General features: G+C 39.4%; 1 protein-coding gene across 2 annotated transcripts in view; it reads left to right on the top strand.

Annotated features, from left to right (window-relative positions):
- LOC129541096 (interferon-activable protein 203-like) overlaps positions 1-24,460 on the top strand; it is a 46,156-nt gene extending 21,696 nt beyond the window's left edge. For both annotated transcript variants that reach the window (XM_055402787.2, XM_088835932.1), the window contains exons 4-9: positions 2,533-2,694; positions 4,168-4,335; positions 8,192-8,386; positions 14,178-14,594; positions 16,017-16,208; positions 24,169-24,460. In XM_055402787.2, coding sequence (XP_055258762.2) covers positions 2,533-2,694; positions 4,168-4,335; positions 8,192-8,386; positions 14,178-14,594; positions 16,017-16,208; positions 24,169-24,249 — 1,215 coding nt within the window. In that variant the 3' untranslated portion in view covers positions 24,250-24,460. The remainder of the gene's footprint in view (positions 1-2,532; positions 2,695-4,167; positions 4,336-8,191; positions 8,387-14,177; positions 14,595-16,016; positions 16,209-24,168) is intronic.
- Positions 24,461-24,759: the final 299 nt, after the last annotated feature.

The raw sequence follows: 24,759 nt of genomic DNA, 5'->3' as shown, positions 1-24,759 counted from the left end.
CTTACTCCTTGGAAGGAAAGTTATGACCAACCTTGATAGTATATTAAAAAGCAGAGACATTACTTTGCCAAGCAAGGTCCGTCTAGTCAAGGCAATGGTTTTTCCCGTGGTCATGTATGGATGTGAGAGTTGGACTGTGAAGAAAGCTGATCACTGAAGAATTGATGCTTTTGAACTGTGGTGTTGGAGAAGACTCTTGAGAGTCCCTGCACTGCAAGGAGATCCAACCAGTCCATTCTAAAGGAGATCAATCCCGGGTGTTCACTGGAAGGACTGATGCTAAAGCTGAAACTGCAATACTTTGGCCACCTCATGTGATGAGTTGACTCACTAGAAAAGACTCTGATGCTGGGAAAGGTTGGGGGCGGGAGGAGAAGGGGACGACAGAGAATGGGATGGCTGGATGGCATCACAGACTTTGTGGACATGAGTTTGAGTGAACTCCTGGAGTTGTTGATGGACAGGGAGGCCTGTTGTGCTGTGATTCATGGGGTCACGGAGAGTTGGACACAACTGAGAGACTGAACTGAACTGAACTGACCCAGATAACCACGATGGTATGGTCACTCATGTAGAGTGAGACATCCTGGAGTGTGAAATCAAGTGGGCTTAGGAAGCCTTACTATGAACAAAGTTAGGAGGTGATGGAATTTCAGCTGAGCTGTTTCAAATCGTTAAAGATGATGCTGTTAAAGTGCACCACTTGTTATGCCAGCAAATTTGGAAAGTTCTGCAGTAGCCAAAGGACTGGAAAAGGTCGGTTTTAATTCCAGTCCCAAGGAAAGGTAATGCCAAAGAATGTTCAAATTATTGTACAATTGCACTCATTTCACGTGCCACCAAGATTATGCTCAAAATCCTTCCAGCTAGGCTTCAGCAGTATGTGAACGAAGAACTTCCAGATGTACAAACCAGATTTAGAAAAGGCAGAGGAACCAGATATCAAATTGCCAAATACTGCTGAATCATAGAAAAAGCAAGGGAATCCTAATAATAATAAAAAACTCATATAGTAAAGGATCTGCCTGCAATGGAGGAGACCTGAGTTTGATTCCTCTTTTGGGAAGATCCTCTGGAGTAAGGAATGGCAAACCACTTCCATATTCCTGCCTGGAGAATCCCAAGGACAAAGGAGCCTGGTGGACTACAGTCCGTGGGGTCAACAAGAGTTGGACATGACTGAGTGATTAACACTTTAAACTTTGAACTCTGCTTCATCGACTATGCTAAAGCCTTTGACTGTGTGCATGCTCAGTCACTCGGTCATATCCGATTCTTTGTGACCCTATGGGTTGTAGCCCACTAGGCTTCTCAGTGCATGGGGTTCTCCAGGCAAGAATAGTGGAGTGACTTGCCGTTTCCTTCTCCAGGGGCTCTTCTTGACCTAGCGATGGGACCCGTGTCCCCTGCATCTCCTGCATTGGCAGGCTGATTCTTTCCACCTGCCACCGGGAAGCCTTTGTCCCACAGCGCTTGCTCAACATGCGTGTCATCCCTCTCTGTCGCTGCCAGCCCTCCCCTGCTTTGACCGTGTGAGTCATAACAAACTGGAGAGTATTCTTAGTGAGATGGGAATACCAGACCACATTACCCACCACCTGAGAAAACTGTATGCAGAAAAAGAAGCCATAGGTAGAACTGGACATGGAACAAGGGGCTAGTTCAAATTTGGGAAAGGAGAACCACAAGGCTGCATGTTGTCATCCTGCTTATTTAACTTATATGCAGAGTACATCATGCAGAATGCCGGGTTGGATGAAGTACAAGCTGGAATCAAGATTGCCAGGAAAAACAAATAACCTCAGATATGCAGATGACATCACCCTTATGGTAGAAAGTGAAGAGGAACTAAAGAGCCTCTTGATGAAGGCTAAAGAGGAGAGTGACAAAGCTGGCTTAAAACTCGACATTCAGAAAATGAAGATCATGGCATCCAGTCCCATCACTTCATGGCAAATAGATGGGGAAAAAGTGGAAACAGTGACAGATTTTATTTTCTTGGGTTCCAAAGTCACTGTGGATGGTGACCACAACCATGAAATTAAAAGATGCTTGCTCCTTGGAAGAAAAGCTATGACAAACCTAGATAGCATATTAAAAAGTCAAGACATCACTTTGCCAACAAAGGTCCTTATAGTCAAACCTATGGTTTTCCAGTAGTCACGTACAGATGTGAGTCTGAGTGCTAAATAACTGATGCTTTGAAATTGTGGTGCTGAAGAAGACTTTTGAGAGTCCCTTGGACAGCAAAGAGGTCAAACTAGTCAGTCTTAAATGAAGTCAACCCTGAAAATTAATTGGAAGGACTGATGCTAAAGCTGAAGCTCCAGTACTTTGGCTACCTGATGCAAGGAACTGACTCTTTGGAAAAGACCCTGATGGTGGGAAAGATTGAGGGCAGAAGGAGAAGTGGGCAACAGAGAATGAGATTAACTAGAATCTAGTAATAAAAAGTTGATTTTCTCAGTAGTGAAGATGTATTTCACTTCTCATTGAAAACTACTAACCAGGTGGGGAAAATCCTACTTTCAGGAAAAGAAAACCACCAAAACTAATGAATCTAAGAGGATGAAGCTAACCGAGGAGCAGAGTCAGCTTCCAGGATTGTCAGGAATAAGCATAAAGTCAACTAAACGCCTTCTCCAGACTCCTCAAAGGCCTCCATCAAGGCCATCCGGAAGTTCCTCAACCAAGGTACCATTTTCCGGTTCCTAATACGGGTCCCTCCCTACAACATATAAAAATACTCATGACCCCGAAAGAGTCTCTCAGTATTCCCTTCCTAGATACAAACTTCTTTATGCAGTCAAATCACCCAGAAACTTATCAAATAAAATATTGAGGCCAATTAAATAAATGAATTAAAAAATGTTGAGGCTTCAATGTATTGTAAGTCCTTGGACTTTTGGAAATTTTTACATTTATGAATAATTGCTGACCTTACAAATGTGACGGTCTTATGGAGGTGGCCAGACAACTAGACAGGAACATAAGGGTATGTTTATCCCCTACATTTCGGTTTCCTTTCACCCCTTTTCTCTTAACCACACCTCTAGAGTAGTTCTCAACATTCTCTGCTCCTTCCCTTGTCAGGTATTTGCACACAGGCTAATTCCTTGATTTGCATTCATGATTCATGCTGCTTTAATGGCTAAGTTAATTCAACCATCAGGTACCAGCCTGAATTCCTTCCTCAGCATGTCCTCACTGAGACAACCCCTCCCCAAAACTTCTAGATAGTTTCATTTTTTATTGCCTTTACAGAACCCTTTACTATTCCTTTATAGTATGTATCACGACTGTAATAGATTTGTTTTTCTTCTCTTCTAGACAATGATCTAGGAGTATATGTACTCTCTCAAAAAGGAATACAAGACAGGGGTGGGAAAGTGAGTCCACAGCTGTCGGCATCAGCCTCTATCCCAACCTGCTTTTAATTGTGCCCTGGGTTACATGAAACCTGGGACTGTGGAGCATGTGTCTGAGATGAATGGGCAGGGAAAGATTCCCCCAAGATAAGTGTCAATGGTAGGTGAGGGCAAGATTTAAACCACAATCTCTAACACAGTCTCTTACCCAAGACCCAAGCTGCCCTCTAACTCAGGCTATATCCTTATCACACATTCCACTTGAGGACAGAACTCCTAGATTAGGGGACTCTAAATTTGTGGTTTTGTTGTGGCTGTCGTCATTGTTCTCATTAGTTACAAGAGTCCATATTTCTCCCAGGAATCTTTCTCAGAAGATCAGTAGGTTTGTAGAATCCTATAGAATAGATATTAGAAACCCACTTGTGTCTTTTCTTGATGAGAAAGTCATAGTTAAGACACATCCTTAAGTGCAGCCAACTTTGGGCTGAGATTTGCTTCTCTTACAGCTGGGGATGGTTGTCTACTTGCTTTGGCCAGTTTGCATCAGATGTAGGACTCAGATTCCATCCCCAAATCAATGAAATTTTGTCTGAGCTTTTAGTATTTGGAGAGTAAAGTTTGTAATCTTAGTTGAGGTAGGTAAAGGATAAGTAAGACAGGTATCTGAACATGTGCTATTCGTTCAGAAAACAATTGAAAAGTTCATATGCAACATTTAAAAAGAGAAAAGATGCTGTATTCTGTGTGATTTTGAAAATCATTTTCAAGAACTAAGAAAAACTCTATTTTTCTCCAGAAAAAAAGTGGCATAGTCACCAAACCTAATGATTTAAAAGGGAAGATGATATCTTGTAACCAGAGTCAGCTTCCAGGAACTTCAGCAACCAGCTTGTGCCCAACTGTGAGCAGTGGCCAGATCACTCCAATGTTTCCACCAACACCATTTGGCAATGTCTCAAGCAAGGTACCAGCTTTTTGATTCTATTCCTTGTATTTACAACATAAGTACAAGAATTATCTTTTAATTTCCCATTTATTCATTTATTATAATCACTACTTCATTTATCAGTGTTTAGTCTGTGATCCCACTCTATTCTAACTCCTTGTTAATTTGGCTATTTTCCAAAGCATGAGTTCATGAAACCTCCAATTTTGAGAGGTTTACTCTCTTGTATTGAATAGAAAGAGGAGGGAAAGGTGACCAAAGAAGTCACAATGACTGTGTCTTTACTTCATACATTCCACTTTCCTTTGTCCCTCTTCCCATTTGCTCACTGACCACATGACAGGGTTTATTTTCAAAGTCTGGTGCTCCTTCTCAGGTCAGATGTTTCACTTGTCTTGAGTTGCAAACTTTAATCACTTCTTAGGGCAAGTCCTCATTGATACCTGCCCACTCTCAGAATATATTAGGTATTCCTCTTGTTTGCTTTCAAAGGTCACTTTACTTTCCCTATTTTAGCATTTATTGCAACTATATTTGGAGAAGGAAATGGCAGCCCACTTTAGTATTCTTGCCTAGAGAATCCTGTGGACAGAGGAGCCTGGTGGGCTGCTGTCCATAGGATTGCACAGAGTTGGACACTACTGAATCCACTTAGCATGCATGCATGCATTGGAGAAGGGAATGGCAACCCACTCCAGTATTCTTGTCTGGAGAATCCCAGGGACAGAGGAGCCTGGTGGGCTGCCATCTATGGGGTTGCACAGAGTCGGACACGACTGAAGCGACTTAGCAGCAGCAGCAGCAATGTGATGGCTTGATGGCCACAACATCCTCAATTTACTGATACAGCAGGCAGCATTTTTCATTCATAGTGCCCTATTCCCAGGATAAGACCAGATCAGGATGGAAAAGTGAGCACACACACATGCGCATCAACTCCTATCCTCACCTGCCTTTATTCTGTCCTGATATAACCCTTGTGGTTACCATCACACTGGTGTACTACACCTGTCCCTGCAGCAAATAAGCAAGTGACAGGAAGAATAAGACAAAGCAGCATTTAAATCACGAAAATAGTTTGTCACCCAACTTCCAAGCTGCCCAGGCTGAAGCCCTCTATGCGAATCTAAGCATACCAGTTGAAGACATTTCTTTTGACAAAATTGTTCAAGTTTTATCGTGTTACTGTTTTTATTACTGTTCAGTTCAGTTCAGTCGCTCAGTCGTGTCCGACTCTTTGAGACCCCATGAATCACAGCACGCCAGGCCTCTCTGTCCATCACCAACTCCCGGAGTTCACTCAAACTCATGTCCATCGAGTCGGTGATGCCATCCAGCCATCTCATTCTCTGTCGTCCCTGTCTCCTCCCACCCCCAATCCCTCCTAGCATCAGACTCTTTTCCAGTGAGTCAACTCGTCGCATGAGGTGGCCAAAGTAACTCTTGTAATTAGTAATGCCTCACGTCGTCTCTTTGCTTTATTTATGGGATAGAGCTAGTAATCTGTGCCTGTTTGCCTCTAGGTGCAGATGGCCTTGGTCTAGTCATTGAAACTTCAGACCCACTGTCAGTCTGCTATGACAATGACATACATATACACCACAAGTCAGCTCTACTTTTCTATGCATACAGGCTTAGAATTGACACTTTTTAAGTTCCCATCTGCCTAAACTTGTGAAATAGTCATTTCTACTTTCATATGAATCAGTCTGCTGTCCCCCTAATTCCTGGGAGCATAGGAATCCCAGACAGGCCCGTCTATCCCCTTGGCCTCATACACCTAAAAATATCTTGCAGTCATTTCTCCTTTGGGGCCCAGCCACTTCAATAGGAGGCATGGAACAAAAAGGATCTGGCCATTCTGCTGGGAAAGAGCAGGAAAGCCTTGCTCCTTCATCACAGGGTCTCCCAACTATTTTTTCTGTGATATAGACTATGTTTGGGATTCAGAGACAGAAGCAGACCAATATTTATTTGATTCCTACTGCTGTGTCTCCCTGAAAGCAAATACCACACATTGGCATGATTTAAGAATCAGGTGGAGTTGTGAAGGAATAAGCCCAGGGGAAAAAAAATCAATTACTATTTTTAAATACTATCCACACAAATAGTATATTTTGGGGATCTAAATCCTGCTTTTATGATGGAAGTTTTTGTTTTAACTGATGCTCTTGTCAATGTGATTAAATTAGTAGTAGAGGTGAATAGAAAAGTTTCTTTAATAAAGTGCTTCTGATACCACCTCTATCTGGGGTTTCCATCAAGAAGACCAGAATTAAGCATGAAACATCTGTGGAGCAGAGCAGAAATAGAAGCCTCTGTGTCTACTGTAAAATAATAATGCAGTGATATTTTTATGTATGAGCACTTAATGGTGCTAGACTTTTAAGATGTGAATTCTTTGTGTACATTATCTCATTTATTCTTTATAACACCACACGAGAATGTTACTGTTAATCCCACTTGACATATGAAAATACTGAAGTTCCTAGGGGTTAAAAATCTTCTCCTAAGTCATGCAGAAAATAAACATTAGAGCCAGGATTCAAATCTAGCTTAACTGAATTCTAAAACGTGAGCATTTAATGGCAAATATTGCTCCCACAGTCAAAGGAAAGACTGCTTCAATATTTGAAATTTACCTCTACAAATTTATATCAGATAATGTTATGTCTCAGATTTGTTTTCATATCCTAGGCTCTCAAGTCTTCTAATGAGAAATGAGGTGACAAGGGAGGTGAGAGAGTATCCTAATCAAGAAGCTACATGTCAGAGACAGTCATTTTAATCAGGTCCCTCATCTAAAGTTTTATCAACAACTGATACTTTATGAATTGGTTAAATGAATGCTCGAAGTGGTAAGAATGGTGTCAATTCTATACTGTGTGTGTTAAGTTGCTTCAGTCTTATCCGAAGGTTTGCGACCCTATGGGCTGTAGCCTGCCAAGTCCTCTGTCCATGGGATTCTCCAGGCAAGAATACTGGAGTGGGTGCTATGCCCTCCTTCAGGGGATCTTCCTGACCCAGGGATAGAACCTGCATCTCCTGCAACTCCTACATTTCAGGCAGATTCTTTACCGCTGAGGTGAAACCCTCTATACTGTAGAATGTTAGAAATAGTCTTTCATGGGTAAAACCAGAGATAGTCAAGATAAATTATTTCATAGACACTTCCTGCCCTGGCTTAAACAATTGTAAAAATTCAAGTACTAAAATTGTATATGTATGGGTCTGTACCCTGGGTGAAATTGCAAATGGATTTGTGCATCGTTCATAGCGATGAAAGATTTGATTGCCTGATAGAGACTATGAAGACAACAGAATCCTGCCTAAGGGTTTATGAATTTGAGGGAATATCTCTGGTATGTTGACAAACAAAGCATTCAAATGAATGGAGACCTGGGTTTCCTAGATTTGAAGAGTAGAGGATAGAAACCATTTTGCTTATTTGGTAAATACAAGAGGTAATGAAAGACTTAATGAGTAAAAACGTTCATGGATGCAGCCTATGTTGTTCTGAGACCATTATAACCTGATAGAATTTTCCACTATTATATTACTCCAAGTGTTGTCTAGTGAAGTTGTAGCAGAGGTAGAGCCAGAATTCCAGAACAGACCAAGGACATTGCAATTACCTGAGTTTTAACATCTGCAGAGAGAAGTTTGCAATCCTAGTGGGGGTCTAAGCTGGGGAGGTATTGGGAGTGTCTGAAGATGTGCTCTTATTCCAGAGAAATTTGTTATTCCAGAGAAAATTGGCAGAGTGTGGATCCTGTGGTGTGTCTGTGAGAGAGAAAGACAGACAGACACAGAGAAAGGCAGAGTGTAAGACAGAAATGTTATTGTTCACATGATATTGAAAATCATTAACCAGAAAGAAGAAAGCACATGTCTTTCAATTGGAAAAACAGAAGACATAACCACTAGAACTGCTAACCCCAGGATGAAACTATCCCTGGAGCGGAGTCCGTTTCTGGAAAGTCCAGTATACGGCGTAATCCCAATTGAGAATTGCCTCCAGACTCCTCAGAAGCTGCCACCAACCACATCCAGCAGTTCCTCAACGAAGGTACCAGATTCTCATTTTCAGTATTTCCTTCTTCCTACAGTATAATGACAGGGACCAATAGAACTGTAAAAGAACTTCTCACTAATCTCTTACAGCATCAATTCTTTATCAGTTAGGTCACACATGTTGTTACTGAGTGTGTACTTTGAGATCCTACTGGCATTCAAATTCTGATTCTCACTATGCTGTCCTTTGCTTTAGGATAATCTATGGCCCAGTGTGCCCCTAAATCATTCCTCTTCAGTAGTAGGTATAATTAATAATTTGTTTAATTTTATTTTTGTGTTTCCTTCAATACTACGAAAGAGAGGACGTTTCCTTATAGTTTTCTCACTATGAAAGAGAGAACTTAGGGTGCAATAGGGTATAGAAATATAGAAACACAGCACTATCACCTTTTTCTTTTTTCCTTTGGAAATAATACCATCCATATTAGGATGCAGAGATTTAGGAAATGCAGATACATGGACAAAGATAATTAGTGTTAACTGTCTGAAATCTCCCCTCTATCAAATGCTCTCTTTTGGTAAATAGACTTTCTGATTGTACCTTTTGTTATGTATATACAAAGAATATCCATTTGTTTCTGGTGGATCACATATTTTTACACATATTTTTCTATAATTCATTCTTTTTCTTTCATCTTGAAATGCAATTCAAGAAATGTAGATTTAAATTATTATTTTAACATAAAAGAACAATTACATGATTATTTTATAAATTAAACAATAATTCTTTGCTATTTGACTTTAGGCTATTTCAGTATTCCACATACATACAATGAACATAATAAGAACCTGTGTCCATCAGGTCTACTTTCATGACCCTGTGTATCGAACATAATTTTTTTCTTAAGTCTTGTGTACTTCTTCTCAAGATGCTGCTTATATTACTAGTAAGAAATTTGTTGTTACTGGTTAACTTGTCCTGGGAATGAGCATTTGGATATGGGGAGAATTGGCCACCGTGATGAAAATGTTATCAGAGTTGAGCCCCGTGACCCACAGGTCATGGCTTGTATGATTGTACAGGTCAGACTACAAGGAGTGCTGCTGGTCTGTGGAGGTGGCTGTCCTGTCTCCATGAACTGGTCCTTAGGGCTCTCATAGCCCACCTTTGCCTTCATACTTCCTCTTGCAGATCACTGGCCTCCCTTCCAATTCAAACTGCTCTCCTAAAACTCAGGCATGGCTCAGCCACTGGGTAGATAGGAGGTCTTAGAAAAGCCCCTTGGCATCTGACTTCTTCTTTGTCACTCTTCTCCTCAGGGTCCTGCCATTATTCTACCAGGAGTGTGTAGAGGAGGAAAAACAATTTGCCCTCTGCCCTTCTGAGGTCTTAGCTGAGATCCCTTTTTTAAAACAAAGATTGTTGTTGTTCAGTTGCCCAGTCATGTCTGACTCTTTGTGACCCCATGGATTGCAACATGTCAGGCCTTCCTGTCCCTCACCACCTCCTGGAGTTTGCCCAAGTTTTTGTCCATTGCATCAGTGATGCCATCCAGCCGTCCAGCCATCTCATCCTATGTCGTCCCCTTCTCCTTCTGCCCTCAATCTTTCCCAGCATCAGGGACTTTTCCAATGAGTTGGCTATTCACATCAGGTGACCAAAATACTGGAGGTTCAGCTGCAGCATCAGTCCTTCCAATGAGTGTTCAGGGTTGATTTCCTTTAAGATTGACTGGTTTGATCTTCTTGCTGTACAAGGGACTCTCAAGAATCTTCTCCAGCACCACAGTTCAAAGGTATCAATTCTTTGGCGCTCTGCCTTCTTTATGATTTAGCTCTTACAACCATATGTGACCATTGGGAAGACCATAATCTTGACTGTATGAAACTTTGTCAGCAGAGTGCTGTCTCTGCTTTTCAACACACTGTCTAGGTTTGTCATTGCTTTCTGCCAAGAAGCAATCATCTTCTGATTTCATGGCTGCAGTCACCAACCACAGTGACTTTAGAGCCCAAGAAGAGGAAATCTGTCACTGCTTTCTCCTTTCCCCCTTCTATTTGCCATGAAAAATGGGGCCAGATGCCATGATCTTAGCTTCTTTTTTTTTTTTTTAATATTTAGTTTTAAGCTGGCTTTTTCAATCTCCTCTTTCATATTCATCAAGAGGTTCTTTAGTTCCTCTTCACTTTCTGCCACTTGAGTGGTATCTTTGTTAAAACCGAGATTAACAAGAAAAAAAACGAACAAGCAGAAGGTTACTAACAGGAAACTACACATAGAAGATACCCAGGAAAAATAAGTAACTCCCTGAAGTGGCCTAAGCCACCAACTTAAAATACCATTTTTAGTGAAAGACAGAAGAAAGAAAACTGTTGGAGGTCAGTTATAGGAAAGTTAGCAGGAAAATCAGGGTAAACAAGGGTAAGTAATGTTTGTTATGTAGGTTTAAGTCAGTTTCTCCTCTAGTGATAATATTCTCCTGAGGTTTAAAGTCCTCCTTCTCTTCCTGGTACACAGAAACAGACACACTTAGAAATGGAGATTTAATTTGTAAATACAAATTTCCCTTACAAAAAAGCATCTTCCTTTCTGGTTTTAGAGCTTCCTCTATGTATGCTGTTCTGTAAAATTAATCAGTTTAAGACAATCTTGTGCCAAGGAAACATATTTTTGGGGTGGCTGATTTTGTTACTCTTCAAAATGTCCTTTATCCAGGACATTTCCACATTCAGAAAATTCATGAGATTCTTCCAATGACTGTTTTATTAATACTTTTTCAACATAACACTGCTTTCCTGAATAATGACTGTCTAATTTTGGTCTTTAAATTGTCATGTCTACTGAGGTGTATAGGAGGCAGTGTTCAAAATCATCCCAAAGAAAAAGAAATGCAAGAAAGCAAAGTGATTGTCTGAGGAGGCTGTCTCAGGAGCTGAGGAAAGAAGAGAAGTGGAGGGCAAGGGAGAAAGGGAAAGATACATCCAACTGAATGGAGAGTTCTGGAGAATAGCAAGGAGAGATAAGAAGGCCTTTTAAAATGAACACTGCAAAGAAATAGTGGAAAACAATGGAATGGGAGAGGCTAGAGATCTCCTCAAGAAAATTCAAGATATCAAGGAAATATTTCATGCAAGAATGGGCACAATAAAGACAGGAAGGATGAGGACCTAACAGAAGCAGGAGATTAAGAAGAGGTAGTAAGAATACACAGAAGAACTACACAAGAAAGATCTTAATGACCCAGATAACCATGATGGTGTGGTCACTCACCTAGAGCCAGACATCCTGAAGTATGAAGTCAACTGGGTCTTAGGAAGCATACTACAAACAAAGCTAGTGGAGGTGACAGAATCCCAGCTAAGCTATTTAAAATCCTTAAAGATGATGCTGTTAAAATGCTGCACTCAATATGTTAGCAAATTTGGAAAACATAACAGTGGCCACAGGACTGGAAAAGTCCAGTTTTCATCCCAGTTCCAAAGAAGGGCAATGCCAAAGAATGTTCAAACTACCATACAATTGCAGTCACTTTACATGTCAGCATAGTTATGCTCCAAATCCTTCAACCATACATGAACTAGAAATTTTAGATGTAGAAGCTGGGTTTCAAAGAGGCAGAGGAACCAGAGATCAAATTGTCAACATTCTTTGTATCATGGAAAAAGCAAGGGAATTAAAAAAAAAAATCTACTTCTGGTTCATTGACCATGCTAAAAAAGACTTTGACTGTGGATCACAACAAACTGTGGAAAATTCTAAAGAGGTGGGAATACCATATCACTTTACCTGTCTTCTGAGAAACCTGTATGTGGGTCAAGAAGCAACAGTTTTTATAGAACTGGACATGAAACAACTAATGGGTTCAAAATTGGGAAAAGAGTATAAAAAGACTGTATCCTGTCACCCTGACTTCTGTGCAGAGTGCATCATGATAAATGCCAGGCTGGATGAAGCACAAGCTGGAATTAAGATTGCCAAGAGCATTATCAACAACCTCATATGTGCAGATGATACCACTCTAATGGCAGAAATTGAAGAGGAAAGATCCTCTTGATGAGGGTGAAAGAGGAGAGTGAAAAATCTGGCTTAAAACTCAACATTCAAAAAACTAAGATCATGGCATCCAATCCCATCACTTCATGGGAAATAGAAGGGGAAAAAATAGAAGCAGTGACAGAATTTATTTTCTTGGGTTCTAAAATCACTGTGGATGGTGACTGCAACCATGAAATACACTTGCTCCTTGGAAGGAAAGCTATGAGAAACCCAGACACTGAATTAAAAAGCAGAGACATCACTTTGCTGTCAAAGATCAAAGCTATAATTTTTCCAGTAGTCATGTATGGATATGAGAGTTGGATCATAAAGCAGGCTGAGTGCCAAAGAATTGATGCTTTTGAATTGTGGTGCTAGAGATCTTCAGAGCCCCTTGGACAGGAAGAAGACCAAACCAGTCAATCCTAAAGAAAATCAACCCTGAATATTCACTGGAAGGACTGTTGCTGAAACAGAAGCTCTGGTATTTTGACCACTTGGTGCGAAGAGCTGACCCATTGGAAAAGACTCTGATGCTGGGGAAGATTGAAGGCAAAGGATAAGGTGGTGGCTGAGGATGAGATGGTTAGATAACATCACCAACTCAATGAATGTGAATCTGATCAAACTCCAGGAGGTAGTGAAGGACAGAGGAGCCTGGCATGCTGCAGCCCATTGGGTTTCAAAGGGTCGGACGTGACTTAGTGCCTGAACACCAACAGGAATGACATCAGTGGGTTCTAACTGGAGCCATTCTCTACGCTCAGTGCCACTGATGCTGAGAACTCAACTCCTCTGTACACCTGTGCCGAACCAAATCTCAGAGACAGGGCTTGGGGTGATGAAGAAAAAGATAGCTTTATTGCTTTGCCAGGCAAAGGGGGACACAGTGGGCTAATGCCCTCAAACCCATATGTCTCAACTTGAGGAAGATAGTGACAAGTTTTATAGTAAAAGAAGGCATGATAAGCTCATGGACATTCTTCTGATGGGTTGATGATGAACTAAGTAGGAGTCAGCACCAACAGCCTTCAAGTCCAGCTGATCTGGGGTCTACGTACTTGTAGGCAGCATATCATTGTAAGTCATTAATTAACTTCTCCCATCTGGAGGAGGTTTCACTATCTGCAAAATAGATTAAAGATATTTTTGTTTGCATCCTTTGATGGGGAAACAGTACCTTGCCCCAAAGCTACTCTTGACTCTTTCTTCTTGGTCTCCCATTTACTTCCTTCCTCAATTAGGAGTTCTTGAACTCAGGGAAAGTCATGGAGGTTGAATGAAGGCTGCTTCCTATAATCATGGAAATGGGGGACACAAAATCCTTGTGCCCAGGAGCCCCTCAAGGCATCCACAGGATCACTATTTCATCATTATTTGTATCTTAATTTGTGCACTAAAATGAGTTAATGGGTTAATTTAAGATGATTTCTTTCATTCTCATCTCTACTAGGAATCACTACATAGTGGCATTACTACTGTCTACTGCCTCTGTACTCTACATAGCTCTCCTTGGGGAAAAAAAAATACTTTTGAGCTAACACTTTCTAAAGAAAAATATTCTTCCTACCACACTCATAAAACAATGAAAAACAAAGAGAGAAATCACTGATTAAATCTTCTCCATTATTCCATTAATTTATTTATACCATGTCAGTGACCTTTGTTTAGTTATTTTTTTCTCAAACTCTACCCAATTATATTCTTTATTGAGGTTCAACATTAAGCCATAGTTGTTTTTCATTAGGGAATGAAACTACATTCCTTTTCTTAATTGTGCCTGTTTTTGGTGTGTACTTCTAAGTAGAAACCAAGATTGAAGTCTGTACCTAAAGAAGCTTCCAGAGAGGAGGGCTTCCAGAGGGGCCCCAAAGAAGTGATGGTGCTGAAGGCAACGGAACTGTTTACATATGATGTCGCAAGAGGCAATATGATGTTTCATGCCACAGTGGCTACTGAGAGTCAGTTCTTCCAAGTGAAGATTTTTAATGTTGCTCTGAAGGAGAAGTTCATCCCCAATAGAACCATTGTCATATCAGATTATATTGGCCGCAATGGGTTCCTGGAAGTGTTCCATGCCTTTTCTGTGTCTGATGTTAACCCTGGTCGAAAGATGGAGATCTCTAAAAGCCTGATTCAAAAGGCAAAGGCAACTCCTAAAATCAGTCATCTTTATCTGCAAGACATAGGAACATTTGTGAAGGGGGTTTTTCTGGTGCATAAGGTAAGTCCACATCATTGTTTTGCAATATTTCTTTTACAATCCCAGAATTCAAAAGTCTTAACTGCCAAATGAATATAGTTAACTTCATAAATACAGAAACTCAAAGCGCCTCTCAACAGGGATAGTTGCGTGCAGTCTTTCACTTCAGAATATAGGGCTGATAATTTCTTAACATTCTTCTTGCCATAACAATATGCATGTTTTTAAGAAAGTGATTCACCAGAAATCATAGTATTTTATGAGCTGTACTGATCCATTCACAACCACCCTGTGAAGAATTTATATTTATCTGTTAACATATTATTAACATGTTAACATAGAGAGAGCACTCCTTATAATTGTGCTTTTTTTTTTTTTTTAGTTCTACCTCACCTATTTCAGTGACAGTTTAAGTTAATTTGTGAATAAAGAATTGTTCTTTCAAGCTTGGATTTCGACTGTGACAAACAAGATGAGAGATCAATAGGATGCTTTGCCCTAGAATCTGCTCTCATCAACAATTAGCTAAGATTCTGATCATCTGAACTGTAAAGTGTTCTCACATCTTCACATTCTTTCATCAAAAACTTATTGAGCCAAAAACTTCAGCATTAATTAAGATGAGAAATATGGATATTGAAAAAAATGTGAGATACCAAGTCACTTCATTTTTAAATTTATTAATATGGACAATAAAAGGTAGAATTTACGTGAATTCTTAGAGTAGGTGTCAATCCAAGCGCTTCATAGAAATTCTAAACTCAGCTGACCTAATCTTATGTGAAGCATGTTTCATACTCCATTGCATGTGTCTTCTCAGGTGGCTCTCTTCTTACCCCCTGTTTTCTGTGCACTCTGTCATAGAGACTGTGCGTACACGAGCATTGCAGAACTGATGAGTAAAGGAAGTGACATAGGAACTAGAACAATGGAACGAGCTGATCTAGAGTCAAGATTTGGGCAGATTAGAGAAGAATGAATAAATACAGAAGATAGAGGAAAGAATTACCTATTGAAATAACAATCAACTGAAGGAGGATTTATAGCAATCTTTTTGAGACTCAGCATGTGACAGGAATAGCCTTTCTTCTCTGTTCTTAGGGAAATCCAAAAAAGCCTCGGATGCTTATCAGACCACACCACATCTAAGTTCCTTAAGAAATCTCAGCTATTCTTAGGTGGAAGCAGGAAAAATTAGGAAAATAATCCCTTTTTTCTAGAATGACCCAGCACACAAACACCTAAAGGAAGAAAAGATAGAGAATTTAAATGGGAGGATAAACTGAACAAAATATCTTACACTATTTGATACCTGTAATATTAGACCTCCAGCTCATATTAACCTTTCTGAGAGAAAACTTTCCACTAACACCCTCCATTTTTCAAAGCTGTAGTAATTCCTGATCCAGTTCTCAAAAGATGAATGATAATTTTCTTTTGCAGAAATGGGTATGTAATGAATTCATATATTATGAAATACAAGATGATACAGGAGTGATGGAAGTCATGGTTTATGGACAGCGACTGACCAGTATCAACTGTGAAGAAGGTGACAGACTTACACTCGTGTGCTTTGAATTGGCAAAAAGTGGGGATAAGCGGCACCTGAGATCCGAAATTCATAGTTTCATCAAGGTGAGATCTTCTGCTGGGTCGTCATTGTTCCAAAGTAGAAGTCTTTAAGAAAACTATACTGCTGCTATTACACAGAGAGTCCAGCAGGTGAAATAACTAATCCTTGTCATTTAGTGGGTGTAAAGTTCCTTTTCATCATTCTTTTTTTTAAGGATATTTAAAAAAATTTTTTTTTGTACTGAAGTATAGTTAATTTAAAATGTAGGTTAGTTTAAAGTGTACAGCAAAGGGATTCAGTTACACACACACACATATATTTATATATTGTATTCACACACACACATATATATATATATTCCTTTTACATTCTTTTCCTTTATAGGTTATTATAAGAAATCAAGTATAATTCTCTGAGCTATACAGTAGGTCCTTGTTGCTTACCTATTTTATATATTGTAATGTGTATATGTTAATCCCAAACTCCTAATTTATTTCCCTTCCCCCCACCACTATCCCCTTTGGTAACCATAATTTTTTTCTGTATCTGTCAATCTTTTCCTGTTTGGTAAGTTCATTTGTATCTTTCTTTTTTTTTCTTTTTTAGAATCCACATGTCAGTAATATTATATGATATTTGTCCTTCTTTGTCTGACTTCACTCAGTATTACAATCACTAGGTTCATCCATGTTACTACGAATGGCATTATTTGATTCTTTTTTTGGCTGAGTAGCATTCCATTGTTACCCCCCACCTTCTTTATTCATTCATCTGTCAATGGGTATATAGGTTGCTTTCATGTCTTGGCTATTGTAAATAGTGCTGCTATGAACATTGGGCTGCATGTATCTCTTCAAATTAGTTTTCTCCAGATATTTGTCCAGGAGTGTGATTGTAGGATGATATGGTAACTCTATTTTTAGCTTTTTAAGGAACCTCCATACTGTTCTCCAGAGTGGATGCACCAATTTATGCTCACATCAACAGTGTAAGAGGGTTTATTTTTCTCCACATCCTCTCCAGCATTTGTTACTTGCAGACTTTTTAGTGATTGCCATTCTGATGTGTGAGGTGACAGTCATTGTAATTTTGATTTTCATTTCTCCAATGATAAGCAATATTGAGCATCTTTTCATGAGTCTGTTCTCCATCTGTATGTCTTCTTTAGAGAAATGCCTATTTAGGTCCTCTGCCCATGTCTTGATTGGTTTTGTTTTTTGATATTAAGCTGTATGAGCTGTTTGTATATTTTGTAAATTAATCCCTGTTGTTAGCATCCATTGCAAACCCTTTCTCCCAGTCTGTGGGTTGTCTTTTTGTTTTATTTATGGTTTCCTTTGCTATGCAAAACCTTTTAAGTTTAATTAGGTCCCATTTGGTTATTTTTGTTTTTGTTTCCATTACTGTAGGGGACTGATCAAAAAAATAGTGCTTCAACTTACTTCAAAGATTGTTCTGCCTATATTTATGATAGGAATTTTAGTGTATCCAGACTTACATTTAAGTCCTTAATCCATCCTGAGTTTAGTTTTTAATGGTTTTAGAGGATGTTCTGGTTTGATTCTTTTAGACATACCTATCAAGTTTTCCCATCACCACTTACTGAAGAGACTGTCTTTTCTCCATTGTATATTTTTGCCTTCTTTGTCATCAATTAATTGGCCATAAGTGTGTAGGCTTCTTTCTGGGCTTTCTAGCCTGTGCCATTGATCTATATGTCTTTTTTTTTCTTTTTTTTTTGAGGCAGTACCATACTATTCTGATGACTATAGCTTTGTAGTATTGTCTGTAGTCAGGGAGCATGATTTGTCCAGCTCCATTTTTATTTCTCAAGATCATTTCGGCTATTTGTGGTCTTTTGTGGTTTTATGCAAATTATAAACTTTTTGGAGATCTGTGAAAAATGCTACTGGTAATTTGATAGGGATTGCATTAAATCTGTACATTGCCTTAGGTAGTATAGTCATTTGAACAATATTGATTCTTCTAATCCAAGAACTAATCCCAAAGAAAGGCAATGCCAAAGAATGCTCAAACTACCACACAGTTGCACTCATCTCACACGGTAGTAAAGTCATGCTCAAAATTCTACAAGCCAGGCTTCAGCAGTATGTAAACCGTGAACTCCCAGATGTTCAAGCAGGTTTTAGAAAAGGCAGAGGCACCAGAGATCAAATTGCCAACATCCGCTGGATCATGGAGACAGCAAGAGAGTTTCAGAAAAACATCTATTTCTGCTTCATTGACTATTCCAAAGCCTTTGACTGTGTGGATCACAATAAACTGTGGAAAATTCTGAAAGAGATGGGAATCCCAGACCACCTGACCTGCCTCTTGAGAAACCTGTGTGCAGGTCAGGAAGCAACAGTTAGAACTGGACATGGAACAATAGACTGGTTCCAAATGGGAAAAGGAGTACGTCAAGGTTATATATTGTCACCTTGCTTATTTAACTTATATGCAGAGTACATCATGAGGAACACTGGGCTGGAGGAGGCACAAGCTGGAATCAAGATTGCTGGGAGAAATATCAATAACCTCAGATATGCAGATGACACCACCCTTATGGCAGAAAGTGAAGAGGAACTAAAAAGCCTCTTGATGAAAGTGAAAGAGGAGAGTGAAAAGGTTGGCTTGAAGCTCAACATTCAGAAAACAAAGATCATGGCATCTGGTCCCATCACTTCATGGGAAATAGATGGAGAAACAGTGGAAATAGTGTCAGACTTTATTTTTTTGGGCTCCAAAATCACTGCGGATGCTGATTGCAGCCATGAAATTAAAAGACGCTTGGTCCTTGGAAGGAAAGTTATGACCAACCTTGATAGTATATTAAAAAGCAGAGACATTACTTTGCCAAGCAAGGTCCGTCTAGTCAAGGCAATCGTTTTTCCCGTGGTCATGTATGGATGTGAGAGTTGGACTGTGAAGAAAGCTGATCGCCGAAGAATCGATGGTTTTGAACTGTGGTGTTGGAGAAGACTCTTGAGAGTCCCTTATACTGCAAGGAGATCCAACCAGTCCATTCTAAAGGAGATCAATCCTGGGTGTTCATTGGAGGGACTGATGCTAAAGCTGAAACTGCAATACTTTGGCCACCTCATGCGATGAGTTGACTCACTGGAAAAGACTCTGATGCTGGGAGGGATTGGGGGCGGGAGGAGAAGGGGACGACGGAGAATGAGATGGCTGGATGGCATCACCGACTCTGTGGACATGACTTTGAGTGAACTGCGGGAGTTGGTGATGGACAGGGAGGCCTGGCGTACTGTGATTCATGGGGTCGTGGAGAGTCGGACACGACTGAGCGACTGAACTGAACTGAACTGAATCCAAGAACATGGTATATCTTTCCATCTGTTTGTGTCATCTTCAGTTTCTTTCATTAGCATCTAATAGTTTTAATTTAAGGATATTTTAAATCATATTAAAGAGAGAAACTTCAGAAAGTATATCAAAAGCTATATCTAAGCTAAATATTAAAAAGTTGTTTGAATTTTCAGATCAGGTGGATTAATTAAATTTTGACTTTTTAAGGCAAATTTATTTCAAATATTGGCTCTACGATTTGCTATTTGACTAATAACTTAAATACTAGAAACTTCTGATTCATCATCTATAAAACGGAGGAAATATCTTTTATCTCAAAGGGTAGTTACTTGCCCATTTCAGATCTATTAATAAATGATCAAGGATGCCTCTGAGTCTTTCAGAATACAAAGTTACCTTCCTTTGGTGAGATACACATGCTGGTCAACAACAGAGGTGATTGATCCTACAGGACAAATTCCATGGTTTTTGTCAAACTCACACATTCATGTGGAATGGATTCTTTGAATACTAACAAAGGCTAATATGGGCATGTTTTGCTTTATTATACTTCACTTTCTTGTGCTTTATAGATATTTGCTTGTTTTTGTTTATTGTACAAATAAAGATTTGTAGCAATCCTGTGTAGAGCAAGTCTCCTGGAGTCATTTTTCCAAAACATTTTTCACTTTGAGTGTCTGTGTCATGTTTGGAAATTCTCCTAATATTTCAAGCTTTTTCTTGAATTCGTCATTTTGATCTGGGGTTAGTGATCTTTGATGTTACTATTGAAATCATTTTGGAGTGCCATGAACTGCATGCTTGTATAAGATGTGGAATTTCTTTGATAAATGTTATGTGTGTTCTGACTGCTCCACTGATGGACAATTCCCTCATCTGTCTCCCTCTCCTTGGTCTCCCAATTCCCTGAGGCAAAACAATGTTGAAATTAGGCCATTTAATAACTCTATAGAAGCTGCTGGGTGTTCAAGTGAAAGGAAGTGTTATACATCTCTCACATTAAATAAAAAACTAGGAATTATTAAGCTTAGTGAGAAAGGGAAAAAAAGCTGTCAAAAGTTAGGCCTCTTGTAACAAATAGACAAGTTGTGAATGCAAAAATTTTTTAAATAAATTAAATATGTTATGACAGTGAACCTATAAGACAACAAAACAGCCTTATTGTTGACATGGAAAATTTCTGTGGTCTGGATAGAAATCATTCTCAGGGAAAAGCCCTAACATTTAAACACTGTGAAGGCTGAAAGACGTGAGAAATCTGCAGAAGGAAAGTTTGAAGCTAGCAGAAACTGATTCATTAGGTTTAAGGAAAGAAGCTATCTCTAACATAAATGTACAAGGTGAAGTAGCAAGTGTTGCTGATATATACGCTGCAGCAAGTTATCCAGAAGACCTAGCAGAGATGATTGATAATGATTGCTACATTCAACAACAGATTTTCAGTGAAGATGAAAAAGTCTTATATTGTAAGAAGATATCATCTAGAACTTTCACAGATAGAGAAGAGAAGTTAGTGCCTGGCTTAAAAGCTTCAAAGGACAGACTGACTCTACTGTTATGGACTAGTGCAGCTGGTGACTAAGTTCTGAAAATCTTAGGGCCCTTAAGAATGCTAAATCTTCTCTGCTTTTGCTCTTGTAAATGGCACAATAAAGCATGGATGACAGTACATCTGTTTACAACATGTTTTAGTGAATATTTTAAGTCCACTGCTGAGACCTACTGTTCAGAAAAAGAAAAAAAAAAAAGGTTCTTTTTAAAATAGTACTGCTCATTGACGATGCACCTGATCACCCAAGATCTCCTATGGAGATATGTGAAGAAATTAATGTTGTTATCATGCTAACATAACATCCATTCTGCAGCCCATGGATTATGATTTAAGAAATACATTTCACAAGGCTATGGCTGCAGTGAAAGATATGACTCTTCTGATGGATCTAGGCAAAGTCAAATAAAAACCTTTTGCAAAGGATTCTGCGTTCTAGATGTCATAAAGAACATTCATATTTCATGGGAAGAGGTCAAAATACCAAGATGAATAAGCATTTGAAGGAAATTAATTCCAACCATCATGGATGATTTTGAAAGGTTCATGACTTCAGTGAAGGATGTAACGGCAGATGTAAATGCAGAAAATGAACTAGAATTAGAAGTGGGCATGAAGATGTTACTGAATTGTTGGATTTTGATGGTAACTTTAATAGATGCGGTGTTGTTTCTTCTTGTTCTTGTTCAGTCACTAAGTCATGCCCGACTCTTTGTGACCCAATGGACTGCAGCACACCAGGCCTCCCTCTCCTTCTCCCAGAGTTTCCTCAAATTCATGTCCATTGACCTGGTGATGCTATCTAATCATCTCTGGGTGAGCAAAGAAAATAGCTTCTTGAAATGTCATCTACTCCTGAGGATGATGCTGTAAATATTGTTGAAACAATAAAGGATTTAGAATATTACACAAACTTAATTGATAAAACAGTGTCAGGATTTGAGAAGTTTGGCTCTAATTTTGAAAAAAAATGTTACACTATGGCTCTTGTTGGTGAGGAAAGAAAATTTCTTTTACTGTTCTAAGTTCTTTAGACTGGTCTAAGAATTAAAATGAGATAGATTAACAAGAGGAATGCAAAAAAAAAAGTTTAATAACATGTATACATGGAGAATATACATGTCATACTTGCTTGCTCCTTGGAAGAAAAGTTATGACAAACCTAGACAGCATATTAAAGTTGCAGTCCTTGAGTTCACAGAGAATTGGACACAACCGAACTATTGAACTGACTGATTCATGAAGAGACCCAGAAAAAATGAATAGTTCACCAAAATGACTGAAACCCTCAACTGAAAAACCATCTTCAGTTAATGATAAAAGAGAATGTCAGGGGTAGTTGTTTGAGACCTCCACTGGGGAGAAAGACAATTCACATAGAGATGGAAAAATGAGTGTTTGAGCAAACAAATGTTTGCTGGACACGCAGAGATGGGACAGAGTGTGGACTCTACTCTCTGGGCCCTGCAAAGTTTCCTCTACCACACTTAGCTTATGTTCTTTGCAGATACTTCTTATGAGACCTTTATTCTGGGAACAGCCTTTTTATCTAAATTCTCTAGGTAGCTAAGTTCAGTTCAGATCAGTCACTCAGTCATGTCCAACTCTTTGAGACCCCATGGACTGCAGTACGCCAGGCCTCCCTGTCCATCACCAACTCCCAGAGCTTACTCAAACTCATGTCCATTGAGTCGCTGATGCCATCCAACCATCTCATCCTCTATCGTCCCCTTCTCCTCCTGCCATCAATCTTTCCCAGCCTCAGGGTCTTTTCAAATGAGTCAGTTCTTCGCATCTGGTGGCCAGAGTATTGGAGCTTCAGCGTCAGCATCAGTCCTTCCAATGAATATTCAGGACTGATTTCCTTTAGGATGGACTGGTTGGATCTCTTTGCAGTCCAAGGGACTCTCAAGAGTCTTCTCCAACAGCACAGTTCAAAAGCATCAATTCTTCGGTGCTCAGCTTTCTTTATAGTTCAACTCTCACATCCATACATGACTACTGGAAAAACCGTATCTTTGACTAGACGGACTTTTTTGGCAAAGTAATCTCTGCTTTTTCATATACTGTCTAGGGTGGTTATAACTTTACTTCCCAGGAGCAAGCATCTTTTAGATACTAAAGGGGATGTGAAAAGAAAGATTTCCAGAGACTTCTGTTTCTTAAAAATAATCAATATAAATTAATCCTCATGACTGAAAGACATCTTTTGGGGGTAATAAATTTCCTCTATACTATCAAACAGCATTGCATACTATAGAGAGATTTTTCATGAAAGGAAAAGTCAATCAGTCTGACAAAATTCATCATTGTCTTATTTAAGAAATTGCCACCATTAACCCAAACTTCAGCAAACATCAGCTTCATCAGATGGCAGCCATCAATATCCAGGCAAGATCCTCCTCCAGGGGGGGAAAAATATATACATATATATATATATATAATGACTCTCTGAAGATTCAGATGATGGTTAATGCCTTTTAGTAATAAAGGTTTTTTTGATTCAGTTATGTACTTTTATGCTCTTGCACCGTTAATAGACTGCAGTATAGTATTGTATAAACATAACTTTTATAGGTACCGGGAAAACAAAAAAATTATGTGTCATTTTATTGCAATATTCTCCTTGTCACAGTGGTCTGGAACTGAACCCATAATATCTCTGAGGTGTGCCTGGACTGGAATGCAAACAGTTCAAACTCAAAGGCTGACATATGCAGGCACTCAGAAACGCACGTGCTCTTTAGTCTTGTCAGTTCTCAGGCTCTCAATGAGATATCCCAATCCTTCCTTCACAGCGTGGCACCAGGAATGCCTTTTGCCCCTTCCTTCCACCTTTCCTCCCAATAAGAACTTTCCCTTCAACTCTTGGCCTTGAGTATAATTGCTTCTTCCTCTCTCTTGCTCTCCAACAACTCCTGCCTGTCCACAGGCACTCATGCTGGGTATGAGTGCTGATCTCATTTGAGGGCCCCAACTAAGAACTGGGGGTGGTGGCTAAAAAGAGGAATTCACTAAAGAAGCTAGGTGAGAGTGGGAGAAGAGCCTCTTAGGTGGGAAGAGGAAAAGGGATGTGACAGTGTGAATGAACGGAGAAATGTACAATCAGGTTCATCTCATTGTTTATCTTTTTCTTCTTCAAGGTCACGAAGGCCAGGAAAAGCAAGGAACAACCACACAATCCTGATTCATACATGGAAACCTACTCAGAGCTGTTCTTCTAAAAACCTGGATGTCATTAATATTGATGTTTATGGAACTCAGATCCAATTAAAGCAAAAATGTGTGTATATGTATATATATTAGCCATTACTTCTTAGGAATGAAAAGCTTTTCATTTTTTATACTTTTCTGTACCATCTCAAGGTCCCATTTTGCATCTATAACTCTTATAACTTGGAAAAAATAATAAATAGTATATTTTTCTTTCCTGAAGGTATGCCTCCCTAGGAGTCTAATTCATTGGTTTGTTGCTTAAAAGGAAATCGTCATCTGTAGCCTGAAAATCAGATAGAGACACCAAAGCCTCAAACAATATTTGAATTTATACTTTGGGTATGATCTTTACAGGATATAACTCTGGTCAAGAATGAACAGGTTGAGTAAGCTGTGCTCAAAGAACCCAGGAGGAAGGCAGACCAACTGAAATTCCATCTGTCCTTCAATTGTCAGCCCCCATCCCAGGGTGGAGTTGCTTTAGGAAAACAATGTTATCTTTTCAGAATTGATCTTCT

The sequence above is a fragment of the Moschus berezovskii genome, chromosome 4 (assembly GCF_049115385.1).
Source record: "Moschus berezovskii isolate FMDL1 chromosome 4, NW_MosBer_1.0, whole genome shotgun sequence".
Lineage (NCBI taxonomy): Eukaryota > Metazoa > Chordata > Mammalia > Artiodactyla > Moschidae > Moschus > Moschus berezovskii.
The sequence above is the reverse complement of the archived record's forward strand: the minus strand, read 5'-3'. Positions and strand labels throughout refer to the sequence as shown.